The following is a 24215-nucleotide window of genomic DNA, read 5'->3' as shown; positions in this document are numbered from 1 at the left end:
GCAGAATGTTCCTATCCTTTGTTTTGGAAAACTGAAAAATGGTGCTATTTGGGAATAACAGGAAGTATGTCTACACTTCGGTGAAGCACTTGAAACAGTTTGTGTTTAGCTAAACCATAACAACTTCGGTACCTTGCTGTACTTGGGGGCAGGTGGCTGATGCACGTTTGCAAACTGGAGGCTGCTTCTAGCAAGCGTGTGGGTCTATCAAAAAAGCCACTGAAGTGACATCAGCTGCCTGCACACCTCAGCACAGTTCAGCTTTGAGGGCCCCCTTCATAATTGCATTCTCCAAATCCTTATCTTTTTGTTCTGCCTTTCCTAGCTCTGGTAAGCTAAAGACGTGCTTTTTGTGTTGGAAAAGCACCATTGTGCCTTGGACCTGTCTCCAGTGTATAGAGACACCTAAACACTAGTGTCAGTTGCTGATGAACCTGATGGACACTCCTGGCTTAGCCTTCTGTGGCCATGATCTGTTTGTTCCTGGCCTTTGGAACAAAATAGCATCTGGCTGTGTAAGATTGCCACAGAATTACAGTACCTTGGAATTAAGGTTCAGTTCGCCATTTTTTTCCCATGGCGATTCCTTGGGTAGTTCCATGTGAAAGTCTGCGTTCTGTTCCACTTTTATATTTTCCCTGCTCAGTTCCTGATGATACGTTTTGGATCACACCATTCTGGTCATGCCTAAGAAAGGCTTTTTTTTATTTATGGTCAAGATGTTCAAGTAACTATTGAGAACTGGTTGCTTGTCAACTTCCTTGACATTCAGATTGCACTGCAAGTACCCAGTCCTAAATTTAAAGTATTTGCTGGCACAGTAATCACTGGTTGCAGTGAAATATTTGAGGTAAGGTTTTAACATCTGAGAGAAGCTGCAGCCAACTGACAAACTGCAGACAGATGCAGCTTTCAGCCCTCTGTCAGATATGTGAGATAGCACAGCCATCTGCACTCAGCGAGGAGGAGTTTTTCTGCTTACGGTCACTAGGAGACATCTGACCAAAACTTAGTCTCAGCATAGAACAGATGGAAGCATTTGCTGGCAAGGTGGGATAATGCCAAGAGAAATACCGTCATGGCCAGTTATCCTCAAACTTTAATGAGAGTGACATGAATATAAATTTGGGAATTACTTAATTTTGCTCATTAATATGTTTATCACTTGTTGTAAAGCAGGTACTATATTTTAACACAGTATTTACTATTAAAATTCAGTATGCTTTATAGCTTGTTATTACACAAACCAGCTTTAAAGCACTTTGAGCCTGTAAACTTTCCTAGCTGACACTTGGGTAAAACTCCTCAAAGCGCTGCAGTGAGTGTACTAAATAAGAGCCTGTGTAAGTGCTGTACATAAGAGGATGAGTTTACAAAACTCCTGAGGCAGAAATCAAAGATGGATGCAAACTTTCAGGAAGCCCATCTTTCAAGATGATGTTTTGGTCCAGTGAAATCCCTTAATTGGTAACGCTTATCACTCTTACTTTTCTAATCTTAGTCGCCTTTCTCATGTTTACCTTGCCCATAGTGTCTCTGTGTACAGGGAGGGTATTTCCTCCTAGAGTGCTTAAATCAAACTTGTAAGTTCTACATTTTCTTACATTTAAGTTTCCCCAGCTGTATGGTTTTACATGATGTCTCCTTTCTCTTCTCTGCCATCCAAATATTGTTTACCCCCTATGAAACCATCCAAGCTGTTTCAGCTGCTGACAAGCACTATTCCTGCCTCTGGCTTTCTGTCCTGCTTTCTTCATATTGCCTGGTTTTTGGTATTTCTAGCAGGACTGTCTCTACTTCCTTTCCAGGCAAAATAATCTCCACAGTATATGCTTTTCCCTCCTTCCAGAAGCTCATGTATTGGTGTAACTTCTGTTCTGCCTTGGCTTCTGTGTCATCAACACCAGCCCAGAATGTTTTAGAGAAAAACAGATAAAATACATGCATATATTAAGATGCAGTATTGTGATTTTGTTTGTGATTTCACATTATACTTCATTATTTGCATTGCAGGCTCTTCTCTGTTAAACCCATAGTCATTTCTCCCTGGGATTTAGAACGGAGCTGCAGGTACCTCATATTTCTCCATACTGGGGAAATTTAAATCTGCAGCTTTTTGAAAAGTGCCTTTAGGTCTCATCCTCTTGTCCTTTCTGCTCCCCATCCATTCCCTAATATGGGACTGTGCTGTCACAGTGCCAGTGGTGGAATGTAATTAGGCTTCTGTGCCCAAGTGAGCCCTTCCATGGCCCCAGACTGCTCCTATCTCGTTCATGGAGATAATGCCAGCGTGGGTGGAAGCCGTGTACCAGGTGCGAGATGTTCATGGCACGTCAGGGGCTCCTCTCTTCCCCTAAGGGCTGTGAAATCTGTTCAAAGGCACCTGAAACATGAGGAAAACACATGACTCTAATCAACAGGACAGTCATTGGATTTATCCCCTTACTGTGAATGATTCTTCTTTTTAATTCCAGTTTTGCATAATTCATTTTCTTGATTTTCAAGGAAAGGCAAAAAGGATGTGCATTGGGATGCTAGAGCAGATTTATTCACTTACAGGAGAATATAAGTGAACTTGTACAGTTGCCAAATTGTTCCTTCTGATAAAAATCCAATTATCAACACTCCTTTTTGCACCTAAGGGCAACTGTAAACTGTGCTTTCTGTCTTGCAGTTGACGATTTCTGCAGCCTGAGAGAACTGCTGGGGTAGAGCAGTCCAGCCTGCTTCTGGTTTTGGTGACAAGCATTGTCTTAAGACCCAAAATAAGGCTGAATTGCCTGGGACTGTCTCTCACTACAGTAATAGACAAAGAAAGTTGTGTGTTGGTGGACTACATTGTGTAATTCCTTAGAGGTGGATTGTACAAAGGAAGTGAGCAGGGGTGAAGAGCACAGTCTATGCCTAAGGGCCCAAGTGCTGGGTTTGATGCCTGACAGCTCTAAAAAGGACTTTTGACTCCTGCTGTTTTCACCCACTCACCTTTTTATGCAATTTTGCAGTCAGTCCTTGTCTGTCTAGTAAACAACAGAGTGACGAAGTACTACACATAGTGAAAAGGAGCTGAAAGAAAAACTCTAAAAGCTTAATGTTTGCAGAACTAGTTCATAGTTGCCTTTCCTCTCCTGACTTGAACTACTCTACTTATTTCTGCAGCTTCCTCATTTTCATGTGGCTTGGGGCATGAACAGTGTCATTTGGGAAGACCAATACTATGGATTTCTTATCAGCCCTATAATGATATAGGACTGTGCCTTGAGCTTAGATGTTTTGAAGAAAGTTCATAAACTGGAACTTCAGGCATGTCTAATGTGACAGAGGAAAAAAAAATTAAAAAGTGTTTTCCTGAATCCCTTATCTGTAAAACACTTCTCACTGTGTGCCTCATCCAATGGGTGGCTACTCTTGGTAGCAGTTAGCTATGCTTTAATTAACCATGATTTTTTAAAAAAAGGATGTCACAGTTGTTTTGTAGCCTTCTGATTCTCTGTCAGCTGAGGGATGGCTGCAGTTAATCAAAATTATTATGGCTAACTGATGGAATTATGGTTGCTTTTGAAGGGCCAGTACCTCCTGTTCCTTAAGATCCAACAGGAATAGTCACTGGTGGCAGAATCACATGTAAATTCAGGTGCCTGGGGGAGTCTGTAACATAAGGAGCAGAGTTCAAACACGTGCTGGTATGGATGTGCAGAAGGTTGTGTTTTGGAACAGGCTTTAGAACATGTAAAATCACTGCCAGTACTTGAGAACCGCAGGCTGGAAAAGGCGGTGTTTTGGAGCCACCGTCTGACTGTTTCACAGTATTGCACTACAAAGCTATTTATGCTCTCTGATGTTAAGCATCAGAAGTTCATCAGTTCATCACTGTGCAGGATTGTTGTCCTTTAAATATAGTTCTGTAATGCTTTCCTGTACAGTTCCACAGACTCCTCCCCTTGGAGCCTTTGTCAGCAGGGCTTTCTGTGCTTGGTACTGCCACCTGCACTCTGGCCTAGACTGATAGGGAGAGACAAAATCGCCCAAAACAAGTTTTGATGCAGAAAGAAATGAATCTCTTATGTTGCAGCTGTTGTTTTATATTTACACAGCCTCCTGGAGGAGTAGCTGAGGAGGCAGAGTGTGGGGTGGTGACACTGTCCCTTCTCTCCACAGACAGTACTACTGGTATGATGAGCGGGGAAAGAAGATCAAGTGCACTGCTCCTCAGTACGTTGACTTCGTCATGAGTTCAGTGCAGAAACTAGTGACAGATGAGGACGTCTTTCCAACGAAATATGGTATGGCTGCTTCCTGGGGCTCTTTGGGGATGCCATCAGTCGAGTGAAAGTTGGCATGCAGCATGTGTAGGAATACCAGACAGCTTTCTCACTTTTGTTTGATGGGTTTTAATTGGGGGGTTTTTTGTAGTTTTCTTTCTTTGTGTGTTTCTTTTGTAGTTTTTTTTGTTTGGTTCCTTTTTTTTAAAGGAAGAGTTTAAGTTTGGTTCATTCTTGCAGTACAAAAGGCTTACACTCTCAGTGTATGAACTGGGGTGAAAGTCTCATATAGTCTTGGCCTGTATTTTGTCATCAGTGCCCCTTTTTCTTCAAGCATTTTGAGATGATCTAGCCTGGGTTCATAGAGGATAAAATTCTGAGAACAGTCTGCATGTGTGTGTTCAGTACAGCCCACTGATAGCAAACTTCAACCTTTGGGTGGTTTTACTATTTCCATTAGAGCCTCAGTGCATTAAGAAATGCAGGTAATAAATTGGATTGCCAGGAATGTGGCTTGCTTTCTTTGCCCAAGGCTCTGAAGCATTGTCTTGCAGAGTGTTTGCGGTGTCCTTTCCCTTACAGAGATTAAATAAGAATGTGATTTTTAAGAGCTGAAAAGCAATAGCAAAGTAATTTTAACTCAAATTTGTGTCCTAACAAGATTGCTACATGCAATGCCTTTGGTTAAGGGGAATAAAATAGAAACTTGAAGCTATTGTAGGTGGGCTTAATCAGGACTAAAAGTAGCTGGCTTTGTGAGCCACTTCAACAGGTAATTGGGAAACTAGGACATGACAATATAGGACATTACAGTATAGAAAACATTAAGCTAGCAGCCTTTGCTTACAAGCAGCTTGATCTAGAAGGAGGCAGTTTCTTTCCCATTTGATAGAATTTCAACAAGGAAATGAGGGAATATGTTATATCAAGTTATGTAAAAACTGCCACATGCCACCAAGGCTTCCCAAGCTAGATAAGGACAGAGATTAACCTCTTGTTTTTACAACCAGTAACAAAAAATGTAGTGGCTTTGAGGAATAATGACACTTGCTTCCTGATTTTTGAGACCTTAAGGTTTAAAATTTAACTTGAAATGGAAGTGCTTAATACCTGCTCCAACTTGTCCCCCAAATCCCTTTAAAGAGAGGATTACATGACACAGGCCCCTCAGGTTGTTTGCTCTATAGGGTGGGCTGGTTGCTCGTACTTACAGCTGAGCCCACCCAGATGCTGCTGTGGGGCTGACAGTGAGCAGCTGGTGCTATCATGGTGTTTCTCCATCTTCCTTTCAGGCAAAGAATTCCCAAACTCATTTGAGTCCCTAGTGAAGAAGATCTGCAAGTACCTGTTCCATGTGCTGGCCCATATCTACTCCTCACACTTTAAGGAGACTTTGGCACTGGAGCTGCACGGACATTTAAACACACTCTACACACACTTTATCCTATTCATCAGGGAGTTCAACCTCGTGGACCCTAAAGAGACCACCATCATGGATGACCTCACGGAGGTCCTCTGCAGCAGCAGCGGGAGCAGCAGTAACGGGAGCGGCAACGGGAGCAGCAACGGCGCAGGAGCACAGAACCACGTGAAAGAGAGATGAGCCCTCCTGGCAGCCCCAAACTAACATTATAAACAGTATAATCTATTGTGTGTATGTGTATGTATATGTTCAGATATACATACGGGCATATCCAGCGCTGAAAGCTGACCGCAGCGATGCTGCCACGCAGGACGCGCAGTCGTACGGGGCTGTACGGAGCTTTGGGTTAATGCGCCAGCCGGCGAGAAGTTGCACCAATTTTATTTTATTTTCTGTCCACTCCTCCTTTTACCTATTCAGATGGATGATGAGTGCTGTTTTTAGAGAAGAGCCAAGCTTAAGAGTGGGGCCACTCTTGGGTTTTTTGGTTCATTTATTTTTTTTTCCTTTTGGTTGGTTGGTTGGTTTTTTGTTTTTCTTTCTTTGGTCTTGAGTGCAAGCCCTTTGGTCTTTCTAGGATGGTGGTCCTGCCATTTAAAAAGTATCTATTATATTATAAGAAGTAACTTTTACTTTGAAGTGGCTTAAAATGCAGGGTTTTTTTCGGGGGTGGGGGTGGTTTTTTGGTTTGGTTTTACATAGACTGCCCCTTACCCTGCCAAAAGCTCCCCCACTGAGTGCATCTTGCCCTTTGTTAGCTTGGAATGGGAAGAAACTCCTGGCTTGACTAGAGTAGCAACTCGGGGCTTGCTACATGTTGAAAGTGGGCATGATTCTCCAGTTGTCCCATCTACTCGGTCACAAGGTGTGAACGTGCAAGAGGATCCACAAGCCTTTCTGCTTATTGCTCCTACAGCATATATACTCTTTTCTCTGCTCCCCTGCCTCTTCTTTTCCCAGGCACACCTGCACAGGTAACAGGAGTAGGATCACTGCAGTCCAGAACCATGTGCAAGAGTCACCACCATTCGCTTTCCCTTGAACAGAGGCCCGGGGACGGGGGAGAAGGGTATACTGGGTCAGTCACCGCCTGTGCTAGAAAGATGGCTGTTGGCATAAAATTATATTGTTGGCTTATTTTAGTTCATCTGTTCTATAATAATAAAAACAAATCTATCAGCCACAAGCTTTGTTTTTGTGTGTGCAGCGTCAGAAGTCACCAGATTCCACCCCTAGAGCCTCCCTTCCACCAGTGAATGCTGCTGGCCCTGCTGGCAGCCAGCTTTATAAAATAATGGGTTGTCTTCCACCCTGTGAGCTTATATTTATAATAATGAATTCCTTGCTTTTCCTGGTAGCCCTAGGAACTGCCTCCCCAGGGAATATGAAGATAAGCAACACTTGGAGAGGGGCAGGTTTCCTGTTTTGCACATATCCATTCTGCAAGTGCAGTGGGTGCCTGGATAACTTGAAGCAAACACTGTATCCCAGCATCTCTCTGGATACAGTATTATATCAGTACTGTATTTGGACAGTGATACTTATTTCTTTCCTTCAAGTTTCTGCTGAATTCTTGCAGTCATTGTTTCCAGCTGGGGAAATGCCAGATTTTGCTTGCACTTGTTCTTCTATCAAAGCTGTGACAATTGTTTGCTACTGGTTTTGATCATTACCTGAGGCCTATGAATGATTAATAACTGACCTGGCATAAATCTGAGAAAGTTTTCCAGAATGAAGTCTGTACCTGTAGTAAAAGGCAGTAGAGAAGAGGAAGGTAGAACAAGTGCAAAGGAAAAAGCAAAGGACGAGCACAACCACGGGGTGAAATTAAAAAGGAAAACACAAAAAACCAAGAAACAAAGCATGAGCAAGAAAGGACAAAAAAATAGAAAAAGCAAAAGCAAGAAAAAAGCTTATGAAGAAGTGTGCAATAGCAACAACAGATCATGACACGTGTGCAAGTGAGAAAAAGAGTAAGTCATGAAAGAGAACGAGCAAAGAGGCATGAGCACAGGAGAAGGGAAGAGGAGGAGTGGGGGATGGGGGAGGGACTGAAAACGACCTCAAACTTTGTGATGCCAGACTTTTCCTGTGTCCTTTCTGGATTGTGGGTGCCACTGTCTCATTGCCCTGCTCAGCTGAGTGCTGTTAATACAGTATTGAAGACCACTCCTTCCCAACCCTGTCGTCCTGTTACAGCCTCCTTATCCAGACAGGTATTCCATTCAGTCTCCATGCTGATGTGAGCCTTTCCATTACAACTCCCTGCACTAAAGTCTGGAGGGAAAACCAGAGGTGAGCCGAAGCAGTCAGAACAGTGCCATTGGTAAGGCTCCTCTGCTGCTTGCCCTGAGAGCACAGTGAAGTTCAAAGTAAGAAACTGAGAGCAAGAAACAACAACTCAACCCCAAGTAACTTCTGGTAATTTATGATCTTCCTGTAAAAATGCATTTGCAGTTATGTTCTCTAAAAGACCATTTAGACCTGAAGCATTTGAGAAAGGTTGGACTTGAACAAGAGGCAGTTCAACCCTGGAAGGACTGACCTGGCTTCATCTCTGGAGTTTCCAGTCACAACACCGTGTTGTCTATGTCAAACACCAGGGTGACTATGCCTTAGCTTCCCATAGGAGAACTGTCGTAGGAAGTCTGGGAAGGCACGTGTTGGCTCCAAGCAGCAAACAACTCAGCTGCCAGGAGAGCAGTGCAGTCCCACAGTACCTCTGGAAGAGCCTGCTGTTGTTCATGGCAGCTGTCCTGGCCTCACTCTGCAGGCATTTGAGATTCCTGAAAGCGTGGGTGCTTCATCTGCCGGGGTAATCGCTTTATATTTTACAAGCAGTTAACAAGAACAAAAATAATGAATCCTATTTTAGTGTGGCCTATCTTGTTGGGTTTAACAGTGGGAATAAGGAAAACACTGAAATTGTGCCAACACCAATGTTCTTCCTGTCAGGAGTAAATGTTACTGTAAAGCTCAGCCTGAAGGCATCCGAGGGTATTTCAGTGGTTACTGAATTACACTGTAGAAACTTCAGACACAGAAGTGCCACTAAGCCTTCAGAGCTTGTCGGTGACTTCCTCCCATGCTTAGAACATGCCACTGATGCCCCACACTCTGAGCACTGAGCCTGAAGTCACCTGGGACTAACAGACAGCAAACACTGTATCCCAGCATCTCTCTGGATACAGGCTTAGGTCTTCTAACATGGACAAAATTATCATATTGTTGCTTTAAATATGCTTTGTAGATTGTTTAAAGTGATGTCAGAACAACAGAGACAACTTAATTACCCTACATTCAATGCCCCCATATCCCCATGATTGGAGTGTTGCTAAACAAATAAAATACCACAGAAAAATAACCACTACTAGAAAACACCTTTTTGAACCATCTAGGCCCACACCCACATATCCACCCTGCCATACATGCCTTTGGCAGGCCTTGCCTTGTCATACTCAGCCAGACCTAAAACCACAGCAAAGCACAAGCTGTCACAGGGCTGAAGTCTTTCACTTAAACCCAGCAATAGTCCTATGTGTGTTTTGGGGCATCCTGTTCTTCATATTTGGTGCTCTGCACACATGAGCAATCTGCTGAAGAGCTGAGGTTGCATAAATTTATAGTATATATAAATTTATATAAATTTATAGGGTGAAATGTTTTATCAAGCTGAAACTTCCTCCCATTTTGTCATTATCCCATGGTCTTTGAGGCTGCAGCACCCTTAGGAAACCCAAGCCTAAGTGCCTATAAATAAAAAGAGGAGGAAAATATTTTCTCTATCCGTGCCATCTGGAGTAAATACCAGCAGCAGGTAAGCAAGCACCAAGGTCAGCAGCTTGTGTCTGCCACAAGGACTACCTCTGGCCATTCAGGGAAGGGGACATGGGAACAGTGCCACCACATCTTTTGCACAGCCACTTGTACCTTTAACCTCAAGGGAATGAAGCTGTGTAGAGATCAGAGGAGCAGCTTTACCCCAGCCCTAAGAAAGGTCCTGAAGTAGCAAGCTGGAAACTGAGTCAGGCATCTTCAAGCCAGCAAAATCAAAGCTATGCCTTTCTTCCTTGCCTGGGGATTGCAGGAAGTTACCAAGTCAGAGATCCCACAGAGCACACTCCTTTTATATGTGAGTAACAACCTCTTAAGCAAGAGAGTTAAGAAACTCAACCAGAAAACACCACTTTGTTGACAAAAAGATCTGAAGAAGGAGAAAGATGGCTCTGAGGTACCACCAGTTCTGGCTGAATATGTGCATGGCTGGAAGTGATCAGGGGCTAAAGATGGATGCTGTCAGGTAACAAACAGCTCCTACACATCAGCAGGAGACTGAAGGACTGCCACAGAAACAATCCATCCCATAAAAGAACAAGCCAGCTTTATGAAGCCTACTAAGCATGCTGATCTCATCAAAGCCACACTTCACCCAACAAGCCTTTGCTCACATCTGTCATGAAACTTGTCCCAGCCAATCCTTAGGTCACCATTTCAGCTGTTAACAGAAAGAACTCAAATCCAGAAATAGTCTTCTATTATCTAAACTGCAGACAGAGGAGTAGGTTGTTGTTTTGTTCTATTTAAACCTACTAAACAAATGAAACCAATGTTTGTGCCTGTAGCACAAGTGGCAACACCAGGCAGTTCAAATGTAGTTCTGTTGCCCAGTGGCTGTCAGTAGTCACAACACAGGGTTCAGTATGGCTGAGTTATCCATGCTGTTGTGCCTTATACTGAATATAAACCCAGTACCTGAAGGATTTCAAGACAGATCTGGTATCTTTAACATGGTAAGCTGCATGCAGTACAGCAAAATCTCTCCAACTGAACTGATGATATAACATGAGAGAAACTCCAAACAGCTGGCAAAAACCCCTCAGTGTCCTAATGGGTCTCTATTCTTTTCATGAACAGAACTATTCTGGTTGTGACAGCTGACATGAACAATAAGACTTTTCAAAGCTAGGTTAGCGTGTGACTTGGAGAAAACAGAAATGTTGTGGCCAAGCACTCAGATGAGAGAACACTCAGAGAGCTTTGTCTAGCCTAAAAAGAAAAGGAAAAAAAAGCAAAAGCAGCAACTTGTTTTTAATGTTGTCATCTGCTAATTATTTTCATTATTTCTAAAACATAAGCATTAAAATGCTCTGGCACTTTCCCACACACCAGTGCAGGTAAGCTCACATTCTCTCACAAAGTGGTAGAGGGTCCCTCACATAAACCTCCTCCTCCTCCTTTTAATGGTGTCTGGGATAATTCAAAAGAAAGAGTAGAAAGAGTCTGGGCTAGACAGGCTTTGTGCTCAGTGGAGAGCAACCCTCTGCAACATCAGCTCAGATGCAGAAAGGGCAAATGCCACCTCACAGAGGATTTCAGCTTCTGTGAAACCACTGCTTCAACCTGACATCAGTAAGGCTTAGAAGACACCTGCCCTGAAGCAAGTACTGCCCTCGAGGACTGCAAAAGGAAATGTAAACAGGGAAAACAAACTGGTCCTAGGCACCAGCCACTAATTTAACTCCCACTCTGAACCGAGGGCTTTAATGCCAGTGCAGGAGCTGGCGGTGAATCCCCAGTCTGAGAGAGAAGAAAGGCAGCACAGCTCTGCAGCTCCACGCACTCATCCAGCCCTGCAGGACACACAGCGGGTACAGAGCCTTGTTCTGATCCTGTGGCTGTGCACCGAATTCCTTTAGGAAAGACCTTTACTTGACAGCGCTAATTCTAAGTAGATGAAATTTCCTAAATTACTTGTTGCCCCCCTCTTAATTGCACTTGACGAAGTATCAAACACAAAAAGCTGATTTCCATAGGATTCATTCCCCAAATCGTCTCAAGGAATATTCTTTCTGTTCCTAAGCATCAAAACTTAGGTAGAAGAGCTACTCTGCCATGTAAAGGTAGACAATGAAATAGCTCTTAATACAGAAATTAATTCCACTAAACAATTTACTTTTATGAATAAGGAGAACCCTGTGCTTGGTTCTACTTAAAAAGATAATCCAGGACAGGAAAGTGACACTGGATAAACCCAAAATAATTACCTGAAATCTATGTAAAACCTGTAATAGAAAGAACTCTGTGTCCTTTTCAGCCAGGTTTACTGACACTCAATAATTTAGGAAAGTTAATTTGAATCCTTGTGGCTATAAAACCTGTCTTAGCAGGAGTAAACACGAGAAGCAGAAGACAAATTGTGGCTGAAGACCAGCTGTACCCACTACAGCAGAACTGTGAAAAATTCAGCTACTTTAAAAACATTTTTGAGAGAGTACAAATAATAATACATGTATTTGAATAATCTTACCAGTTTAAAACTGATTTAAACTGTCTTAAATGAAATCTACAGAGCAGATGCTGTGGTGTGATCGGAGCATCACAGACCCAGCATATGAGGATGGGTAGGTCCAAGCAAATATTAAAACAAGATGTGCATCAAGACCTCAATAACATCATTGTTCATTCATTATTATACCAGTGACACGGTCTGCAGAAGAGCATTTTTCCTCTTGAATTTGCACCTATTGACCCAAAAAGGTTTGTGCATGGAGTGTCTCATGTCACTCCCAGAGGATGACATTAGGAAGTAGATAGCAGGAAAGTAGGCACTGCAAGCCAGCATTTGTCAGCATCCTGCTGCCAAACAGAAATTTCAGTTTGAAGCCAAAACACTTGGGAAGAATCTCTACACAAACTGTAGGGCAAAAGAAAGCAGACACACAATTCCCAGATGGACAGGTAAAGCTCCTTCCACATGAGATTTTCAACTACAAAGCCACTACTGGTGTTGAGGGCTTAAGGCAGATCAGTTCAAGCTCACACAAAGTCAGCACTGAGGCACCAGAAGACTGCAAGGTGTCACCTGAATCCCAAAGCCTGGTCCCAAACAACTCTGTGCAGCACAGAGATACAGGACACATTTGTATCCTGCCCTCCCACCTTTCTTCTGCCTGCATCAAACCAGAACATTGAATTTAGTAACAAGACAGCAACTCCGTGAATGAAGTTAATCTTGTGGTGTAACCACTGCTTAAATGTGAAAGCACAACAAATACTCCATCAAGGAATTTTGATTGGATTAGAAGCCCTCTGTGCTCCATCATAATCTCCCTGATGAAGGCAAAAAGCAAAACTACATCTGGAGAAGAGATTAAAGCTCCCATTAGAACTGTTTAATTAACTGTTTTTACTGGATTAACATTCATTTCTGATCCAGGTGCTCCTCAGATAAAGAGCTCAGGTGGTTCATAACAGCACTGCTTTATTTTGCAGTGGAAGTCTTCTGGCCCAAGAATTGAAAACATGGGCTCTTTTTAAAGCTGGGTGTCTGAAATGAAGGAAGTTTAAACAAGACTCCATCTGCCCTTTTTCTTGCTTACCCCAAAAACTTTTGAACTGCTACCTGATTCCAACCAGCCTGGAACACAGGTAGGAGTTTTGATTCAATTATGAAGTTTTCACAAGTTTTGCAGAAACAAGCAACTATTAGAAGGGGAGAAAGAGCCTGTAAATGAACCCCTAAGTTTCCCGAGTAAGGAGAAAATTCTGGCCTGTGTTCCCATGTTACTTGATGTCAAAGAACCCCCACAAGAACACACACTTATAAAAGTCCCCAGAGACAAAAGGACAGAGACCTCAGAACTACCCACAAATCACAAATTGTGTGACTCTAGCTTCTAAAAGGTGGGCACTTGTTTCACTGCTTGCACAACTGGGACAGTCTGCATGATCCAGACTTCCTCTGCAGTCTCTCAATTGGCAGATACCATGCAGGATCTTGGTGCTATCCCATAAGAAAGACAAGAAATGCCAAAACAACTTTCCTTTCATTAAAAAAGATAGAACTGTAGCATTTGTATCTGAAACGAGCTAAAGTGATGTGCTGAGAAATGAAAGATCCTGTCTTTGGGGACAGGCCCCTGAGGAGGTTTGTAGACCTGGTCACTGGAATGTGCTGTTGCTAGGATAAGATCTAGATTCAAGTTCCAGTCCAAGCCACTGAATTCCTCTGAGAGAATCACTGAATTGCTCTTCATCTCCGTTCCTGAGTCTGTATGAAATGGACCACAGATACCTCTTTTCCTTGTCTGTCACACCTACATGGGGAAAGCTTGTCCCTTGCTGCAGGTACCAGAACAGACTCTTGTTTTTTGTGTGCTATTGAAACACGCCTCAGTAATGTCCCACAGTATTTATCTGTCCAGGCTCCTGTGGCAGCAGCTCTACTTGACCTTTCCCTTTGAGCAGGACAGGGTTGTGTCTGGTCCTTCCCCTCCTGCAAACAGACTCTGATCTGTGATCCTGTCACACCAAGTGAATGCTGTCATGTCTCTGCAAAGCTACAGAGAAGCTACACAGGCTGGAGAGAGGCATATCCACACCTCTCTCTCCTCCTCCTCTCCTGCCTCTGCACAGCACCACTGACAGCTGGCACATGATACAGCTTGTAAAAGTCTTCAGGGAGCAAAGAGAAAAAACAGTATCTTTGCTACCCTGCCCTCTCTGAGGAAGGGCCTGTGTTCTAGACATTGTTCTCCACACCAGAAAATCACCAGGGCATTGTACAAGGCCCAGCACAAAAGCTCTGTAGCACAACTGCCTCATGTGGCACACAGTGGGTGACACCATATTCTGTCTCTCTACAGGACTTTTGCACGCTACAAAATGTTTGTCCACCCCTCTCTTGTGGAAAGCAGAGCAGCAGCAGCTGTGGAAGCAACAGGCAGACCAGCAAGTTTGGTGCAAAATACGTGCAAAACACACAGTTTGTACTTCCAAGTGACACCACAGCACTTGGTTCTACCTGTTGCCTCGGGGGCTGTGGTAAAGCTTTCATGTTGGACATGGCCAGTGCTGCTTGGTGTGTTCTGGCTGACTGTCCCTCTCCCCACAAGATGGAGCAGGAAAATGCAAGCAGAAACTGCACATTAACACAGCCTGGGGACAATGAACCAGAGACCAAGCTCAGCTACACACACGGCTCAACAAGCAGTGAGCCCTTCCCATTACAGGGCAGTAAAAATTAAGGTGACAAAAGCTCTTTGTTCCCCTTTCCTGAACGAGATCCTTTGGCAGCAGTTCTCATTCTGGCTAACATTCTGTCAGGCTCTCCTCTTTCATCCCTTCTGCTAAAGCAAATTTGCAGTGCACCTCCACTGAAACTGAACATCAGGGTTGTATCTGCTTTCACACCTCTGAATGAAACCATGGTCCACACACTTCCAAATACATCTGGCAGAACAGCTTTTAGAACTAATTTTTTTTTTTAAGTAAATGGCTGCAGCTGGCCTTTGTTTGGGTCACTAACCAAAACCAAGCCCCACATGCTAGCAACAGAAAAAAGCTAGAGCTAGTGCATCAAACTTAATTAAAACTGCACTTAAGTAAGAATTTTCCAAAAGTTTTCACTTTTCTTCTGTGTAAAATGCTCATACCATCAGAGAAACTGGGCTGAAGTTGCCTGGTTTACAGCAAGCCCACCTTCATTTCTGAGACTCTTCATTTCAGGGCCTGAAGGGAGCACTGCTCTGAACTCCCAGGTTTCACAAGCCACAGGAGTCCCATACATTTCACCAGTGTGTGCCTGGTCAAGATTCTGAGGAACCTGCCAGCAATTGCTCAGTCACTATTTGTACATAGATGATAATTAAGAAAAGCAGAGAACCTGGGAAAGCAGATAAATGCAGTGTAATAGCAGAGGAAAAACTTGGGGAGCTGAGGAACAGTCCTGTGCTGGAAAGTCACCTACCTGTGAGATATGACATGTTAATATCTGTGTGCAGAACCCAGTGGAGCAGCAAACAGAACCCATTTTGGTCAGGTCTGCCCACCACCACAGTGTGATCTCAAACTGAACCTGACTCCTTCACCACTGACTCCAAGCACAGTCACCTGCAGCACCAAGCCTGAGCAAACCAAACCAAACCTAAATTAGAAACAAGGAAACAGCAGCATGGACCTTTACCTCCTTCTTTGAATGCAATTTATAATCCAGCCAACACATGTCTCTGCCAGATGTGGCTGCTGGGGTCATCCCACAACTCTGTAACACCCAAGAATAGGGCTGCCAGCACTGGGAAAGCCACTGGCTGATGTCAGGTGCATTGCAGGCTGCATAGAGTATTTTACAGCTGGAAATTACAAACTATTTAGCCTCACACACATATTTATGTTATACATTCAACACAAGGCAAGGAGCAGTGAAGGGAAGAGAGTTGTGCTTTCTCTCTCACGTAGCTACTCCCACTTCCAGCCTCAGCAGAGCAAGGGGCATTCTGCTTTACCGCTTATTTGGACCAGGTAAAATTTCAGTCCCCTCTGTAAAGTGCTGACAAAGCCACATCATTGTGCCATCCAAGTGTCCAGTAAATAAACACCTTCACACTGAAGGGTTAAGGCTACTATTTGAGTCTACTCCTGCATTCCCTATAGGAGAACACACTTCAGAAAATTAAGACCAGGAGTCTACCAAACTACACACTGTACCACAGACCCTTGTGCTGGGTCCAGGTCTCCTCTGCACAAGGCCACTCCAGGGACACTTTTGAGCTACCTGAGTGCAAGCAAAAGAAGGTACTCGACTCTGAAGTGTAACAGCATCTGAATAGATCACATCAGGAAGGCTCTATCAGGAGCCAGCAACTTCAGAGATCCACAGCAAACTGGCTGTGTTTCAGACAAGAGTTTCCTGTTCTATGCCCAGATTCTGCTCAACTTAAGTAAATCAGGAATAGTCTCACAAAATTACCTACTTCTTATTCCAGGCATTTTAAAAGCCATTCCCAAAGCTCTTTGCTAAGGAGGTGCTGCTGCCTTCCTCAGCTTCTACACCTCTGCAATTAAAAAAGGGGGAGCCACCCACTGCCACACATCTAGCAAAAGCCAAAGCCAGGACACTGCAGTCCCAGTCCAGCCCTCTTCCCAACCATCCTGCTTTTTCCACCATCCTATGCAGAGGACCTGCTGCTGAGATGTATCACAGTCCATCAAAACGCTGGCCTAAAGTTCAGTAGACAGGGACCAGCCTTTCTTTTTTTAAGCTCTTATGTAAACACAAAGTTCTACCTACTCTGTACCCATTTCTGCTCTTATTGTGCAACTTGGTGCTAAAACTGAAGGCTCTTGGGCAGAGAGAAACAACTTCCTATACTGCACTTATGCACAAGAGTTTAGATCAGGAACCCTATGTGAACTGGAGCTCATGAGCATTCTCATAAAGTGAAGGGAGGCCTCAGCCACGATTCCATCTCTTCCCAAGTCCTACAAACGGCTTTTCACGTATCTTCAAAGCATCCCTAATGAATCCAATACATTCCCTGATACATTCTTGCACCTAATTGTGAGCAGCATGATTCAATAAGTCAATAAGACCAGAACTATCAAAGTAATTTGTTTCAGACAGGAGAGAAATCATTATCCCACTGTGCATCTTATAAATAACAAGACTTGACCAAGGCAATTGTCACAAACAGCATAATGCTGGGATCTAATTCCAGTAACTCCAGTGTGAGTCAGGACTGCCTTGTTTCAGCTTAGTTTCCTCCATTCTGAAATCTGATTTTACTTTCAGAACAAGGATGTCCTGCAGAGGAACCATCCAGAACACACATGCAAATTGAAGCCACTGTCTCAACGTGAATACTTTTCAAGAGTATCTGAGACTTTACAGTGAACACAGCTGCTTTGTCTGACAGGTCTTCTAAAACCTAGAAATGCTTCCTACACCAAGGCTTACTACTTCCCTAGACCAACCTGTTTTCCTTCTCTTCTGGACAACACGAAGAGAAACGTGTCCCATTCCCAGGGCTGGGCCAGTACTGCCTTCCAGACCCAGGAATGTCCACATAAAAGAGAACACTCTACAGAAACACAGGAGGTGCAGCAAAGAGCAGGTCAACAGAAGCTGTGGAGCAATAAATTCCTGTACTTCCCTGGGCAGCTGTTTTTGGAACAGGCTGTCCAGAAAAGTTGCGCAGCGTCCCCCTTGGAGACACTGAGAACGCAATGAGCTCGTCCCTTCCAGCCTCGGTTGCGGTGTGGTTTTGTGACGCACGGGCGGACCTCTCTGCCCAGGCAGAGGTCCCTGGCTACACCAGAAACACCCACCCTGGCTGCAAGCAAACTCTGCCTTGTGCTAATGCCGTTGATGGAAGCTTGTGTCTTCCCTGACCTTGAAGCTGTGTTATCTCCTTTGGCTGTGAGAAGGCGATAATAGCTCCTGACAATGGCAAGAGTCAGCGCTGAGCCGGTGGAACAGGAAATCCCATTTCTCAAGCCCTTCAAAGCCTGCCTGGCACAGTTCCTCTCAGCAGTACTCAGTGAGATTACAGCACTAAAAATAACCCTCACAATAAGTTGTGCATTTAGAAGAAAGGACTTGCCCTCAATGTGGGTTTCCCTTCCACTTGTGGCCTCAAGTATCCCCAGATAGTTGAACTGCTACAGTTTTGTTCTCCGAATTAAGCAGGAGCTGCAGCTGTTGAAGTGGTTTTAAATAAAATAAGAAGATTAAAGGGTACAACGAAGAACTAAGATACTTTCCAGTTTTTAGACAAGTGTCTCTCTCCCCTCCCTGTTGTTTTTTATAATAAGAAACTCAGAGCTAAAAATCTCTTCCTCACCCAAACTCTGCCCTTCTAAGAGGAGCTCACATACAATTGGTTGTATACAGCTGAAACGAAGCAAAGGTAGGGGGACCAGTCCTGCAGACTCTCTAGGGGAGAACACAATCCCTGTGGGCATTCTGCTGAGGTATTTAAGAAAATGTCCGAGCCTATTGGGTTAAATGCACTGTCTGAATCATCAGGAAAGAAGGCATACCTTGTAACAGCAGGCACAAAATTCGCACTGCCTGGAGGCCTCACACAGTTTAATTGTCTTTACAAACTCTGTCTTTGCCTATACCCAGTGAGAGCCATTAAAGCTCAATCATTTGCATCCGATCACTTTCATTAAAGCCAGCCTGAAAACTGAGGAAATTGTCAGGTACTGTTTGCAAGGCTTGGACAATTTGCATAAGTGCTATTCAACACAACCAACCTCTTTCTCAGCCCCCAGACTGACACCTGCCAATGAGATCTACCTTCCTATGGGCTCAGCTGCTCATTTGATGCATATACACCATCTATTGCTTTATATAGCACATGTCAGGTACTGGCTCAATTAAAAACTGCTCACCTTAAGCACAAACATATTTTTCATGTACACATGTGTCTAAGCAAAGTTAACATCTACTTGTGAAACAGACAAACAGAAAACACCAACTGGAGTATTACACACTTACATTGTCTTCAGTTTACTCCCGGAAGGTCCTACACCGTGTTGTTTTACCCAGAGGAAATCAGACAGATGAACTTTAAACCCAGGAAGTTTTTTAGCTACTGAATCCAAAGAGCTGAACCCTCCAAGAGAACCAAAGAGCTACAGAGCTCAGAGCCTCACTTAACAAAGCCCAGGTGGCACAGCTCACGGCATCTCATCAGCCATCACCTGTGATGGGGTTTGGATGAGGACAACAGCCCCCACCTGGTAGCAGAGACAATCTAACTGCCTCAGTCACAGAGGCAGCCCAAAATCCCCAGCTACATTTATTGCTTGCTTTCAGATTTAAGCTGTAAAATAAGAAGGGTGTTTTGTGGGCAACAGTTTAAATATAAACTTTGTTTGGTCAGAAGCACACATCCTATGCACTACAGATGGTAATATGACACCATGTAGCAAGAGACTGTGTTACAACACGGCCAAACAAGAAGCAGAATAAATGTAGACAGGCCCTAACCATGAGGTCCTTCACTTTGCAAAATGATTATTTCTTCTTATAGCTTTTGAAGACCGTAATTAACAATACTGCGGATGCTAGTTGTGCATACTACTGGAGACATGAACAGATCATAGAAGTTCATGAACACTGCTGAAAACAGGAGAGCAAAACAGAAAAAGCAGCAGCGTACACCTGCTGCCACACTGCCCTTAAATCCCATTTCCCCTGTCTTACACTGCAGCCCAGCACATCCTTTCACTTACAGAGATGCAAATGATATACAGCTAGTTCCCAGTCCTGGGTTTCCAGTGTTACAGAGACCAAATCCTGCAGCACTTGTGATTCTCCTCATCTTTTCATCTTTGACAGCTCCTCCACTCCCCTCCAGTTTTAGCAGGCCAGTGAATCACCCAAAGACCCTATAAGCACTCTGGCTTTTTCCTAGGTAAGAGTGTATTTTGTATGGCTGCTGCCTGGGTGCTGCTTGGCAGGGCAGAGGTTCCCCAGCCACCCTCACCTCACCAGAGCATCCCTGAAGCTGAGGGGGCACTACAGAACCTTCTGGCAGGTCTCCTCCTGCCTTCCCTCCCTGGTGGGTGGTGCCTGCCCCTCACAGCCTCCACTGGCGGGAAACCCAACCTGGCCTGGCTGGGGCAGCTCTGGAGAGGGGACACGAGAGGGGAGATGAAGGGGGACACGTCTGGAGCTGGCCAGGCTGTGGTGAGAGCTGGGCCAGGGTGTGCTCAGGGCCAGGACCGCAGCCCTGCTGTGAGCCTGGGCCTGCCATGCTCTCCCCAGCCATGTGGGAAGCACCTGCTGTTCCCGGGGATGCACCAGCCAGGTCAGAGCCCAGGAGGGGAACTGCTGCGTGCAGTTAAAAACCCAGAGGAAAGGAACGGAGAGCGAGGTGTGACAAGCCAGCAGCCACACGGATTGTCCAACCAGCCAGCAACAAACCCCAGATCCACACAAGCCAGGGACGTACCTGAGCAGCTCTCTGAAATGTTTGTGACTGAGTGTTTCAGGCAGGGAGGGTGCAGAAATCCTTCCTACTGCTAAATCTGGAAGCAACGCGAGAAGCTCAGGTTAGAGATGAGAACAATCACACGTAGTCACAGTTTTTGGTACAGTGGCTTCCAACCAGACCAGATCTCAGGGGGTGCGATCGCTCTGAAATTTGGATTAAGCTTTGGAACACGTTACTGCGGAAAGCCAGGCCTACAGGGTTGAGCTGTCCTTGCTCCTCGGACCCTGGCGTTAATTCCACGGCCAGGAATGCGCTGCCTTCCTTCAGCTGCCATCTTCAGCTCCTTCAGTGCAGGAGGCCGTGCCACGGTACTTACCGGCTCTGGCACTGGCCAGAAGTTTGTTTTCATGGACATAAACAGGACACTCAACAGCTGGTATCTTTACTGAATGAATTTATTGGTTTTTGAACTAAAGTTGCTCACAGTTATTTAACAAGGGATACATCAGATTTTTTTTGTCCATTTCAAACCATTAAATAATGTCAGTTTGTGTCTGTATATGTGTGTGTGCGCGCGTGTGTGTCTTCGAAGTACAAAATAGGAAGGATAACAAGAGGTATTGCTTTCATTTATTCTTATATCTTGTGTAAGTAATCCCCTTCCTGCTTGTACCACATGGGTTTTGCTGATATAGGTATTTTTAAATTATTATTATTATCTTGTATTGAAATCCCAGCCTTTTGTAGAGGTACAATGTAACAGAAGCATCAAAATCTATACACAAGGGAAGAGAAAAGAGGGAAAAGAAGGACGGGGGTGATGGGAGGGGAGCTCGGAGGAGAAGTAGAGAGAGGGCAGAGGCAGGAAAGACAACGAAAGCAAAAGAGACTAATTTACAGCAATGTCATGCAATTAAAACTGCCCCCCTCTCCTGCACCCTTGCCTCCCCCCCTCCCCAGCCATCACCCCCTGGTGTCTGACATGCACACAGCAATACGAGAGAGAAAAGTTTAAGAATAGGGAAAAAATAAATAAATAAATAAATAAAGCAAAAAAATTAAAATAAATCCCTCCCATTTGGGGGAATGGGGAAACAGGGCAGAAGTCAAAGGTCTTTGCCCCAGTTGTGTCTTTAAAAATTCTTTTTAATCTTCAAACCTATGTACAAGTAAAACTGGTCCAAGAAGGGGAAAAAATTATTAAAAAAACCAACAACGACAACAACAACAAAAAAGAACTCATCCAACATTATCATTAAAAAAAAAAATAAACTTGCAATACAACATACACCCATAGGAACCCAACGAGCAGCAATCGAAGGTCATAAAAGAGCTGAACACTAATGCTAAGCCTACATTCTTAAAATCTCAGTCAAGAAATACTTCTCACTGTGTTTTGTCTTCCACGCGTAAAACCACGTTTTTTTTGTTTGTTTAACCTTTGAGCTTGGGCCAGAATAAGTTACACTTGGTCACATAACTCTTGAGGAGGAGGAAAAAAGGCGGCAATTCTTCTTTCTCAAAGTCACAAAATCAACACTTACAGGGTTTCTGTGTCTTTTTTCCCCCTCCTCCCCAAAATAAATAAGAATCAATGTTGCCTCTACACAGTTATTAAACAGAAGATATATCTAACAGCTTATTTTTTTAAATATATATATATGTATATATAAATAACCAAGACCTAATAACTGAAACACAAAAAAAAAGGTCCCCATCCACCCAATCCCACCCTCCTCCCCTTCGAAAACAAAAAAACAAAACCAAAAACAAAACCAAAACGTTATAAAAATATCTTGCAGTAAATTTTAAAGTTTACAGTAGCTTCGTGATTAAGTCTCCCATTGCCCTGACTCCACCTTGTCTTGCTCTGATGAACTAAGTGCCAGTGATTTTGCACACACACACACACACACACACACAGAGGAAATAAAACCCAATATAAGTCTCTTTTCTTCCTCCTCTTCATCTTCTTTTTTTTTTTCCTTTTTTTTTTCTTTTTTCCTTTTTTTTTAAGAAAAAAATCACCCAAGCCAACAAATGAAACTGGTAACTTAAAGAAATAATAATACTGATATCAATGCAGCACTAGTAACACAACAATTGCCTCTAAATGCAGGGTGTGGTGGAGGATCCAGCTGGTTGAAGAAGGTCCCAGCGCGGTGGCACAGTGGCAGGGAGTTGACAGGTGGGGAGGAAGGTGTTGAAGGAGGAGCAGCAGTAGCAGCAGCAGCAACTGTGCCTGGTGACGGGAGAGACAGTCCTTGGCAGAGTCTTGTCCCTCTTCTTTGCTACCAGAAGTTGCCTTTTCCCTAAGTTTTAATGTTTTGTTTGTATGTGTTTATTCATTGAACCCCCTCTCCCTCCTATGTTTACTCCTTTCCCCTTCCAGCAGGTTAAAAAGCAAAATGATACAGTATAAAAACCAATTAGTTTGTGTGTGTGTATATATATATATGTATGTATGTATATTTATACATAAATATACACACATATATACATGTATATATAAAAAAAGGGGGCAAAAGAAAAGGAAAAGGTGGTGGGGAGAAAAAAAGAAAAAGGTAAGAAAATCCCTTGATGAAGCTCCCCAATATTGTCTTGGTTCAACGCTTAGTTTTGAGTTGCTCCTGGCTGGTTTCTGATGAGAACGTGCTCTGGATTCATGGAACACTGCGCTCCCGCTACACCCGTCTCCTTCCCCACACCCTCCCTCTCCGGGCTGCGTTCACCTGCGCGGACAGAAGTTGCCAAGGGTAAATAATTCACTCCAACAATTTGCAACCTCCTTTGAGCCCAGACTCTGCAATCCCATAACTGAGCAGATCTCTCTTGTGGAGCACCAAAAAAGAAAAAGAGAGGGGAGAAAAAAAACCAGGCGTGCATTGGGGAGGTGTTTGGGGAGAAGTGGGGGAGAAGCCCACTTCCTGAAGGGAGAGGGGAGGCTGGGAACCTCAAACAGGACTGGTCCTTGGACAGTCTACATCGGTTGCCTTCCGTCAACAAGTGTCCGCAGAGCACAGAAGGTGAAGCCGTGGCTGACATGTTAACTTTTCGGGATAATTCCTGGTAGCAGAGCGGAAACAAGTGGTGTCGTCAGAAACACAGAGAGAGCATGAACAGAACAAGAAACAAAACAAAAGAAAACCAAAAAAAAAAAATCCAAAAAATCAGGAAGGAGAAAAAAAGCAAAACATTCAAAAAAAGGGAGGAAAAAAAAAAACAACTGGAAAAAACCACAACCCAAGATCTGGTGAACTGGGTTTGTCATCTGTGCTACCTTTTCTTTTCTTTCTTTTCTTTTCATTCTTTCATTCGTTTGTTTTTGTGTTTGTTTCTGAGATATATATTATATATCATATATAAATATATATATGTATATATATACAGTCATTCCTTCATACAAAATTTGTCTATAGACAGTTTTGTACTGTTGTGGCAAGGTATATACATCCTTCTAGTTTAGAGGCTAGCTTGCTAAGGAATATTCTTTCATTCTTTCTTGCTTTTTTTCTTTTTGTTTTGTTTTGTTTTTTGTTTGTTTTTTTTTTTCTCTAAGTTATTTAATTTTTTATGTGTTTATTTAAGGTTGGTCTTGTAGGCCGACTGATGAGACCATCTTTGCCTTGTCTTTGCCAGCAGGGTACTTATTGTCTCCTCTAGACCCATAGTCATTAGAACCGGAATCGCTCCGCTTGCTGTTTGCGCTATGCTTGGTTGGCGTGCCGGGGGGATGGCTCACCTGCCCGTTCTTCTCGTCTGAAAAAAGTTGTTTAATTACGTCAAAGAAGTTACTCAATGGGCTGC

At 43.7% G+C, this 24215-nt stretch overlaps 2 protein-coding genes across 18 annotated transcripts in view; one reads left to right on the top strand and one right to left on the bottom strand.

Moving 5' to 3' along the window:
* The window catches only part of MOB2 (MOB kinase activator 2), a 110031-nt gene extending 103163 nt beyond the window's left edge, over positions 1-6868 (top strand). For all 5 annotated transcript variants that reach the window (XM_039552505.1, XM_019284461.2, XM_010398093.3 and 2 more), the window contains 2 exons: positions 4156-4280; positions 5552-6868. In XM_039552505.1, the coding sequence (XP_039408439.1) occupies positions 4156-4280; positions 5552-5862 (436 nt within the window). In that variant the 3' untranslated portion in view covers positions 5863-6868. The remainder of the gene's footprint in view (positions 1-4155; positions 4281-5551) is intronic.
* Positions 6869-20845: 13977 nt separating this feature from the next.
* The window catches only part of BRSK2 (BR serine/threonine kinase 2), a 310737-nt gene continuing 307367 nt past the window's right edge, over positions 20846-24215 (bottom strand). For 7 of the 13 annotated variants that reach the window (XM_019284082.3, XM_019284094.3, XM_010398303.3 and 4 more), the window contains 2 exons: positions 24151-24215; positions 20846-23474 (listed from right to left, as the gene is read on the bottom strand). In XM_019284082.3, coding sequence (XP_019139627.1) covers positions 23022-23474; positions 24151-24215 — 518 coding nt within the window. In that variant the 3' untranslated portion in view covers positions 20846-23021. The other 6 variants (XM_019284091.3, XM_019284101.3, XM_010399033.4 and 3 more) reach the window with 3 other exon arrangements.

Source organism: Corvus cornix, chromosome 5, assembly GCF_000738735.6.
Source record: "Corvus cornix cornix isolate S_Up_H32 chromosome 5, ASM73873v5, whole genome shotgun sequence".
NCBI classification, from domain to species: domain Eukaryota; kingdom Metazoa; phylum Chordata; class Aves; order Passeriformes; family Corvidae; genus Corvus; species Corvus cornix.
This window is presented reverse-complemented; position numbering and strand designations above follow the sequence as displayed.